This window comes from Lolium perenne, chromosome 3 (assembly GCF_019359855.2).
Source record: "Lolium perenne isolate Kyuss_39 chromosome 3, Kyuss_2.0, whole genome shotgun sequence".
NCBI classification, from domain to species: Eukaryota; Viridiplantae; Streptophyta; class Magnoliopsida; order Poales; family Poaceae; genus Lolium; species Lolium perenne.
The window spans coordinates 14055384-14066015 of NC_067246.2; the positions used below are offsets into that span (position 1 = coordinate 14055384).

Below are 10632 nucleotides of genomic sequence, written 5' to 3' on the forward strand. Positions count from 1 at the left end.
AGTAGAAATCCTCAAGGACCAAGGAGTGAGATTCACCTACCACCTCCTCCCGCGATTACAGACGACAATCGACATCAGCTCAGAATAGCGGCAACACCTCCACCACCGCCTTATGTTGATCCTAACTCCAACGGAGCGGTGTCGATGATTCAGAAAGGAAGGCCATCCAATAGAGCTCAGAAAGTAATCTCACGACAGGTGTTTATGGCAGAAAAGATGCCCCCACCAACAGTCGAGTATCTCAATTGGTCAGGGCAAGATATTGGCTTCACCATAGCAGATCATCCGCAGCAAGTTCCTCGACCAGGACAATCAGCACTTATCTTACCAGCAGTTATTGCGGGATTTGAAGTTTCTCGAGTATTCATAGACGGCGGCAGCAGCTTAAACCTTATGTATGCAGATACATTAAGGAAGATGAACATATCCTTAGCAAACTTGAAACCAACAGACACAAGGTTCCACGGTATCACGCCAGAGAAGCCGAGTTATCCGCTGGGAAAAATCAATCTCGACGTTCAGTTTGGGACCCGAGAAAATTACAGAATAGAAAAGTTGGAGTTCGAAGTCGTGGATTTCCCGTTACAATACCACGCCTTGTTGGGACGACCGGCATATGCCAGGTTTATGGCGGTACCACATTATACGTACCTATTATGGAGGTTGCCTGGACCTAACGGACCAATTACAGTCAAGGGCAGTTTCGCGTTAGCTGATAAATGCGACAAGGATTTTCATCGACTGTCAGAAACTTTCGGGATGCAAGCAGAATACATGGCGTCAAGGCTCATGACTGATTATGATGTATTGCCAGATGTAGGGAGACCTCTCAGGGAGCCAACCTTTAACACTACTAAAGATTCCAAGGAGGTGCAGATTCACCCTACAGATCCAAAGAAAACAACGTCCATTGCCACTAACATGGACCTCGCATAGGAAAGCGCGCTCGTCGAGTTCCTCCGTGAGCACTGGAAAATCTTCGCATGGTGTCCAGCTGACATGCCAGGAGTACCCAGGGAACTTGCCGAGCACCACCTAAATGTGGATCCAATTGCGAGACCAATCAAACAACCTTTGCGGCGTTTCTCGGAACCAAATCGCAAAGCTATGTTGTCAGAAATCGATCGACTTAGAGAAGCTGGATTCATCAAAGAATTACATACAGAAGCCACGTGGGTAGCTAACCCAGTGTTGGTGCCGAAGAAAAACACTAAGGTCCTTCGCATGTGCGTCGACTTTACGTGTCTCAACAAACACTGTCCAAAGGATCACTTTCCCCTCCCGAGGATCGATCAAATTATCGACTCCACGGCTGGATGTGAACGTCTTTCCTTCCTGGACGCATATTCTGGTTATAACCAGATCAGATTGAAAGAAGAAGATGAAGTAAAAACAGCGTTTATTACACCTTACGGCGTGTTTTGCTACAGAACAATGCCCTTTGGTCTAAAAAATGCGGGAGCAATATATCAGAGGATGATGCAGAAGTGTTTGGCGACACAGATTGGGAAAAACGTGCAAGTATACATCGACGATGTCGTCATAACATCAAAAAAGGGAGCAACACTGATCGAGGATCTCAAGGAAACTTTTGACAACCTCGACAAATTCTGTCTCAAGCTGAACCCGACGAAGTGTTCTTTTGGCGTCCCAGCAGGAGAACTTTTGGGGTTTCTAGTTTCAGCAGGAGGGATTGAAGCAAATCCCGATAAAATACAAGCTATCGTAACAATGAGGAAGCCAACAAAGTTGAAAGAAATACAGCAGCTTACTGGGCGAGTCACAGCTTTGAGCAGATTCGTAGCCAGGCTGGGAGAAAAAGCGTTGCCATTTTACGCTCTAATAAAGCAAGGAGATAAATTCCAGTGGAACGAAGAGGCCGACAGAGCTTTCGAGGATTTGAAGCGCACAATCTCGACACCACCAATTCTGGTAGCGCCGAAAGAAAAGGAACCTCTCCTGCTGTATATTGCAGCCACGCCCCAAGTGGTTAGCACGGTACTAGTTGTCGAAAGAGAAGAAGAAGGAAAACTCCATGGAGTGCAAAGGCCAGTATATTTCATCAGTGAAGTTTTATCTCCTTCCAAACAGCGGTACCCGCAGTACCAGAAACTAGCATATGGAGTAATTACAACGGCAAGGAAGTTGCGCCACTATTTTTCGGCACATCCGATAATAGTAGTCAACGAAGCACCTCTTTCAAATATACTGAACAATCCAGAAGCTACAGGGCGTGTCTCCCTTTGGGGAATAGAACTTTCCCCTCGGGACATCACGTATGAAAAAAGAAAGGCAATCAAGTCGCAAGTTCTGCCAGATTTCATTGCAGAGTGGATGGAGCTACAAAACACGGGACCCCCAGATTTGTCGAGAACCTGGACCATGAACTTCGATGGGTCCAAGAGAGTAGAAGGAGCTGGTGCAGGAGTAGTACTTATATCACCTGAAGGCGACAAATTGAAATACGTCCTTCGGATGACGTTCCCTAATGCATCCAACAATGAAGCAGAATATGAAGCCCTCATACACGGGATGAAGATGGCGAAAGCTTGCGGTGCAACTCGACTAAAAATCTTTGGCGACTCACAATTGGTGGCTCAGCAAGTTATGAACCAATGTGATGCAGTCAATGATAGCATGATGACATACAAGGAAGTGTACAATGAGCTCGAGAAGCTGTTTGATGGATGCGAGGTAAATCACATCAGCCGATTGAGCAATGATGAAGCCGACGTTCTCGCAAACATCGGGTCACAGTGCCTCCCAATTCCGCCAGGAGTATTTTGGGAAGAAATATCGGAGAGATCCACGAAGCCAAAAAAGGTGCAGAAAAAAGCAAAAGAAGAGAAAACTTCGACGCTTCTCAAAGAAACCACTGAGGATGAAGAGGACCAAGAACTTGTGATGATGGTACAAATTCCGTGGATGCAAGCATATATATCATACATCCTCAGGAAAGAAATACCCGACGATCCAGTCGAAGCAAGGCGAGTTATTCGACGATCCAAAGCTTTCACAATGATCAAAGGGGAATTATACAAGCGAAGTATTTCAGGCGTCCTCCAAAGGTGTGTCACACCCGAAGAAGGAAGAGTAATCCTGAAGGACGTACACGAAGGAACATGTGGCCACCACGCAAGTAGTCGAGCTATTGCAGCCAAAGTTTTTCGGGCAGGATTCTATTGGTTGACAGCAATTGAGGATGCCAAGGAAATAGTAAGAACTTGCGACGCGTGTCAAAGATTCGCCGCCAAACCTCACTCTCCAGCGGCGGAGTTAACACCAATACCATTGTCATGGCCCTTTGCCCAATGGGGACTTGATATGGTGGGCAAGTTGCACAAAGCTTCGCCAGGAGGATATGAGTACTTGCTAGTTGCTGTCGACAAATTCACCAAGTGGATAGAAGCAAAGCCGATAAATTCACCAGATGCAGCATCTGCAATAAAATTCGTGAAGGGCATCGTTTTTCGATTTGGAGTACCTCATAGCATTGTCACAGACAATGGCAGCAACTTTACGTCAAAAGAGTTCAAGGCGTACTGTGCAGAGGTAGGCATCAAATTGCACTTCGCGTCAGTTGCACATCCTCAAACCAATGGTCAAGTCGAGAAAGCCAATGGCATCATCTGCAATGGCATCAAGAAACGCCTATTAGGACCACTGGAAAAAGCTCGACATACTTGGCCAGAAGAACTACCAAGTGTGTTATGGAGTATCCGAACAACACCAAATACAGCGACACAGGAGACCCCGTTTTTCCTTGTCCATGGAGCAGAAGCAGTACTGCCAATAGAAATAGAGCACGACTCCCCCAGAGTCACAGAGTATAATGAAGAAGCTTCCAGGAAAGCATTGGAAGACGACGTCGACGCACTCGACGAAGCTCGAGACGAAGTATTATCAAGGGTAACCAAATATCAGCAGGACCTGAAAAATTACCACAGTCGACGTTTGAGACCAAGATCTTTTCAAGTCGGAGACTTAGTTTTGCGACTCAATCAAGAGCGCACTGAAAAACTCGAGTCGCCATGGCTTGGCCCCTACGTCATAACGGAAGTAATTGAAGGAGGAGCGTACAGGATAAAAGACAAGAAGACAGGGGTTCCCGAGAAAAACCCCTGGAACGTGGCACAGCTCAGGCGGTTCTACGCCTAGAGTTGAAATATAGTCCTCTGTAAAAATACAATGTACTGAAACGCCCGCGAGATTTCAGACGCACTCTTTTCCTTTTCGGGGCACCGAGTGGGGCCGGAAAGGTTTTTAATGAGGCGGGCTCGCGGTGCTACAATATAATAAAGATAGTGGAGATATATTTCTTATTCTTCGACACGCTCGGGGGCTCAATGCCTTCAAATCTCAAAATACGTACAATATAGACAAATCAGACTTACCAAAATATTTCGCCTTGGTACACTAAATACCTCGCCAAATATCGGAAGATTATAAACATAGTGTACACGCCAAAAAACTTACTGCTTTGGTCTAAGAACCTCGCAACAAAAATATAGAACTGTGACACCACGACACTCGGGGGCTTCCAACCCATCAATGAAAAAACAGAGATATCTTATTATGACAGGAGGGAAAACCTCCGAGATAGAAAAACAGTATAGACTCCAGCCAAAAGCTCGGGGACTCAGTGATCAAAAACACAGCTTGACAATATAGATTGTGTTTACAAATATACAAAGATGTATCAATGATAGAAATACAGCAAAGAAGAGGAAAAAGTTTTCAAGGGAAACCTAGCACATGATCTACGGTTATCCGCTCAGTAGAAGGACGAGTACTATGTTCAGCATAGCTTCCCTTCACGAAGAACTCAGAATCCATCCGAAGAAGTTCATCCATCATATCTTCAGCAACAGGAGTCACCAAATCGTCAATCTTGCTCATATTTCTCTTTCTCTTTGCCATCTTCGCCAAACAAGTAGGAACAATTTGATCTATGGGCAATTTTGGATAACAAATTTTTATCATCATCATGGCAAATCTTGCGCCAGCAGAAAGTTGAGCTCGCACAAAGCCATGGATTCGAGGAGCATCTCGAAATTTCTCCATTAAAGCTGGAAGGGTTTCTGGCATTTTGTTCCGAGGGAACATGGTCCCATAAACTAAGAATAAAGTCTTCGTACAGAAGTCAAGGAAATCGCGGACCTGAGCCGCGCGATCTTGAAATCTGACGATTTCTCGGGTGCGCTCAGGAGTAACCCAAAAATTAGACCCATGTTGCGCAGCCAGTCTCAGCAAAGCAGTGGTTCGAGCTTCAACACGTTGGTCTTCGGCAGCAGCATCCAGAAACGAGCCTGACACATCAAATAAACAATCAAGGAACGAATGGCGAAAAATAATATCCAACATGGTTACAAGCGGGAAACATACCTGTCATGTCCAAACTGGCATCAGTCATTAGCTGAAGCATATAATTCTCGCGGGAAGAAGCTTCAGCAGCTTCAGTAACAGCAGCATCTTTCGCAGCGATGGCTTCTTTTGCCTGTTGAAGAGCAATTTCCCCTCTCTCGGACGCTTGTCGAGATTTTTCCATCATCGCAAGAGTCTGTTTCTTCGCGGATTGAAGTTGTTGTCGAAGTTCTTGCAAATCTTCCGACAAACGTTTGCTTAAAGAACCTTCGAGAGGGTTATCATCGATTGGCATTTTCTTCGAGAAGGAAGAGGCAGGTGAAGCATCGGCAGAGCAAGGATTGGTCGAATAGTTGTCAAATATTAACTGGAAAAGAAAGCGCCAGGATCAATGATAATGCCAGAGGGAATTTCATTAATTTCTAGACATATTTACATAGACATTACAAAAGAAGTTTCTCCAAACAAAAAAAGGACTACCAGGATAATGGTCGCCACAGCTAAATTGGCGACAGGGGCAAAAGAGACAGAAAGCAAAAAACAAAGAGGCATGCAACTAGACCTCCGGCCTTGATGAGCTAGGAGTTGAAGCTGGTTTGATCCCGAGATAGGCCAGGATTTTCTTCGTGTTGGGCTTGGCTGCCTTAATCAACGACCTCCATCTCGACTGTTCTATCTGATTGGTGTCGCCAACCTTCATCCAATCAATAGTTTGTTATCGGCGACCAGGGTGGCAACAAGCAGTACTCTCGACAGCAATCTTCATGTTTTCCTGGCGCATCTTCAGTCCAAGGTCCTCTGATGAATTGAAGCTCTGGGCAAGGGCAAGGAAAGTCTTGGGCTCCTCTTTCTTCGGGAAGAAGTAGGGGAACAGCGTCGACAGTCCCGCGTCAGCATTCGCCACGCCTTCACGAATTTCGGATCCATGTAACTCCAGATAAGAAAGTGCGTCAAGGAGAGGATCATTGTCGGGATCCTCCAGCTCAAACTCTTGGTTTGTTTGGCCTGCCACAGGAAATAAACGTTGGTCAAAAAAAAAAAAAAAAAAAAAACAAGAAACAGTAGGTCCCATAAAAAATAGAAGAGGTCGATAATATTACCTTGAAAGCGTCGACTTTGCGATTTCAGGCGCTTGAGAATCCCCTGCTCACGAGCAGCCTGTGCGGCTTTGTGCTCGTTTAAAGCAGTTTCAGCATCTTCAAGTTTTTTCTGCAGTTCCTCGACACTAGCAGCTTTTGCTTTGGCTTCATCAGCCTCTGTTTTGGCTTCGCTAGCAACAAGTTCGGCTTTCTTGCGGGCCGCTTCACTTTGCTCCAGTTTTTGAGCAAGTGCGTCGGCACGTTTGTTGGCCTCTGCAAGTTTCTCTGTCGAAATAAAAGAGAAAGGTCAAGAATTGCGACAAACGACAGGAGCAAGAAGTCACAAACAACGACAGCAAAAAAGTTATTACCTTCAGTTCTGTTGGCATATTCACGGTACCCAATGAATTGGGACCCGATGCGGATAAGCTCTTTGATCATGGGCTGTCAAAGAAGAACAAAGAAAGAGAAACATCGGTATGAAAAAAGAGTGAAGGCGTGAAAAAACAAAATAGAGGAAATATAGATATCGGCAATTGAGGAAAACTTACATCATCCAAGAGCAGAGTGGAAGAGCTACCCAATTGAGGGGCAGGCTCAATGATCGTTTCAATCCTTGTCCTTTTTGGTGAAGGAGCAAGGGGGCTTGATGGCGGAGTAGTAGTGACGATATCTCGTTGAGGAGGCGAGGATTCTTCTCCTTCAACTAGCGTATCCGAGGCAAGCAAAGTATGTGACGTGCTCGTCCGAGGAGCCACGTCAACAGTTGGTGTTTCTTCCTCATCATCGCTGTGATTAAAACTCGACGGCATAAAAAGCAAGACAAGACAAACATTTCGAGTACAGAAAAAAGGAGAAATAAAAATAACTTACGAGCTGACGAGGGATTCAAGATAAGGATCGTAAGCCGCTTTCTGATTTGAAGGATCAACTTCTTCGGCTTTGGACGTACCGGAATCTTCGACATCATTCCTCTTCCTTTTGCCTTTCGGGGAGACAGCGGGAGGAGGAGATTGTGCCGACGCAGTACCTTCGGAAGAACCCGCAGATTTTCGAGAATCCACGGGTTCATTCACGGAAGATGGAGCTTCCTGATTGTCATCAGTGACAATGGCCCTTTCTTCGACTTCTCCACCTTCAGGGAGAGGAGGAAGCGAGACAAGGTCTGGATGATTCTGTGCAAAATAAAAATAGGGACCGATGTCAGAAAAGAAGTTACAAATAAGTTAGCAAAGCAACAATAAGATAATAGACAAAGATTACCTGGGGGAGTGGATTGGCGGCGCTGAATGGTTTTACACGACAAGAAGCAGGGACGGGATCCTTTTTGTTGAGAGATGAGATCTTTCGGACAAGCTTTTCCAAGTCTTTGACTTCCAAATCCACCGACAGCCGATCTACATCCTCGTTGCCAGCATATTTCCATAGAGGATTTTTGCGAGCCTGAAGCGGCTGCACTCTAGTCCTAAGAAAATATGCAGTAATTTGGATACCCGATAACTCTTTGCCGCGAGTATTTTGCAACTCGTGAATACGAGCCATCAAGTTTTCTGTCGACGCCCTCTCTTCTTCGGTGACCTCCGCGTCCCAGGAGCGGCGGCGAAAAATTTTCTCGGTACCATCAAAAGGAGGGATGTTGTACTCTGCACATCCATGGTTCTCCTCCTCAATGTACAACCATTTCTTGCGCCATCCTTGAACTGAGTCAGGAAGCTTGACGTCGAAGTAGTTGACAGTGGGCCGAACAGAAATCACAACGCCGCCTATATTATAGGCGACATTGGGCGAGCCATTACGGCGGCAGAAGAAAATGCGCTTCCAAAGCGCCCAGTTAGGCTGGACGCCAAGGAAGGCCTCGCACAGAGTAATGAAAATGGAAATATGGAGGATTGAATTTGGCGTAAGGTGGTGGAGTTGCAGACCGTAGATAAAAAGAAGTCCACGGAGAAAAGGATGAATGGGGGCGGAAAGACCGCGGATGAGGTGGTCGACAAAACTTACCCGATACCCCATTGGAGGGGTTGGGTAACTTTCCTCACTGGGGAAGCGCAATGCCTGGGGTTTCTTGCTGATCCCCAGCTTCCTCAGCATGTTGACGTCCTGAGCAGAAATCTTCGATCTTTCCCACTCCGCCGTTCCAAGATCCACGGCGGCCATGGAGGACTCCGGCGTGTTATGCCTTGTCAAGCGACGAGGTGGCATCAACAATGGCGAAGGATTCACAGCAGGAAGGCAAAGAGTTTAGGAAGCTGTGGATCGTAGGGGAAATTTGCAGCTGAGAGAAAGAAGACGGCGCGGGCGGAAGTGTCCAAGGAGGAAGAGGACGAATTTATATAGGGGTGCGGTGAAACGACGAACCGTTGGATAAGGAAAATGTGTGACAGATGATAGCCACGTGGCATCAAGGGTAAAAAAGTAATTCAACGTCGCGGAAGTTACGGTGCGTGCGCCAGAAAAAGCGGAGGACGTGTGTCCCCCACTTGCATGACGTGTCAAGATAGTGGATTAATTGGGCCCGCATGGCGGCAAGAAAAGGCTTGTCGCAAATTTTTGACAGGCAATCGTGGCTATCGTCAGCAAACAACGTCATCTTGACAGAAGGAAAAATTTGACTCAACAGCTTCATAAAAGGCGACACGGAAAAATAATGATTGAGCCTTTGATCAAATACAAGTTTCTGATCAAATGCTCGGGGGCTACTTTGGAAAAAAGAAAAGATCTAGAAAGACAAAATAGAAATGGCGTGAGCCTATGACCAAATACAAATATTTGTTCATAGCCTCGGGGGCTACTCCCATCGGGAGCGCTGTTCGCGCACCCGAGAAATTATAAAACTTCGGGAGAAAAAAGGAAATATGTCGGCATAAGGCGTGGAGCCTACACCCAAGTACAAGTCCTTGGTTGTAGCCTCGGGGGCTACTCCCATCGGGAACGCTGTTCGCGTGCCCGATGAAATTATAAAAGAAAGAAAGAAAGAGAAAAAAGAAAGATAGAATAGCAAAAGAGTATATTTCGAGTTATAATCAACTCTACATATACTCCCATCGGGAGAGCAATATAAGTCATCTTTGACTCGATAAAATGTGCCATTCAAACAGCCGAAAAAGCACTCGACAATATATTCTCAGAACGCCAAAGTTGCGATCAATTTCTGAATGCCGCAAGTTTGCGAAGGTAAGACCCCAGATCCGTTCTGCTGGGCGTGGCATCGCCGAAGACTGCGCTCTGCTACTTTTATCCGTATCAACAGATACGAAGAAAAATCCTAACGGACGCGTTAGGTACCCGATAAATTTTACTGGGACTTGACAGAATGGTAAGACCTTAAGCGGCACCTGTCGAAGTTTACACCGGTATCCCGAGATCATGTCCAGGGACGTGATTTTGAAGTAGGTTTTTGCGGATTGCCACTAGAGCAGTTAACTAGTACCTGATCCGTCAGATGAACTAGCCCCAATTACCATTATCCCTGTACAATATAGATATCAATGAGGAAAAATAAAGAAAAAAGTTAAAGCTGTCGAATAAAATAAACAGTAGAGATTTTCCTTGACCCTACGATTCAAGCAAAATCTCGGGGGCTACTGACATAGGCATCCCAAATGGGCCTGCCGAAGATAGTACCCGGGGTTTACTGAAGGCCCACTACCCGAAGAATAAGAAGATTCGGAAGCCCAAGATGTTATTAAGGAAAGCTAGAGTTGTAAATAGGAAGTGCTATTTGTAATCTTACGGGATGAATTAGAAACCATCCCGGACTCTGTAACTTGTACAACACGAATCCCTCGGCTCCACTTCCTATATAAAGGGGGAGTCGAGGGACGAGGAGAGAATCGAATCATTGTTGACAAACCCTAGTTTTCATAATCGTCGAGTACTTTTCGGCTGAAACCTTCGAAATCTACTTACCCTCTACTTCCAACTAAACCCTAGCCTACAATCCATAGGCATTGACAAGTTAATCCCTTGTCACCAAGGGCTATGGAAATGAGGAGGTAATTGAGTTCTGTGTTGACTTTATTCCTGACCTTAAGCCGATTGGTCTTCCTCGATCGCGGCACGAGGGGAGACTAAGTGGAAAAGGCACGATCGGCAGGAAATCAACGATATGTATGGACGGCCATTCTATGACTGAAGCACACCACACAGTTCTGACCAATTCCAGCTTGGTGGCTCCGTACTTTGAGAA

At 45.9% G+C, this 10632-nt stretch overlaps 1 protein-coding gene across 1 annotated transcript; it reads right to left on the bottom strand.

The window, feature by feature from the left end:
- Nucleotides 1-6079: 6079 nt before the first annotated feature.
- LOC127321138 (uncharacterized) lies at nucleotides 6080-9099 on the bottom strand. The gene is made up of 6 exons (XM_051350162.2): nucleotides 7707-9099; nucleotides 7317-7618; nucleotides 6995-7232; nucleotides 6815-6887; nucleotides 6465-6728; nucleotides 6080-6369 (listed from the first exon to the last, which is right to left on the bottom strand). The coding sequence occupies exons 1-6, from the start codon at nucleotides 8643-8645 to the stop codon at nucleotides 6080-6082; spliced, it is 2106 nt and encodes a 701-aa protein (XP_051206122.2). The 5' UTR covers nucleotides 8646-9099.
- Between the last annotated feature and the right edge of the window lie 1533 nt (nucleotides 9100-10632).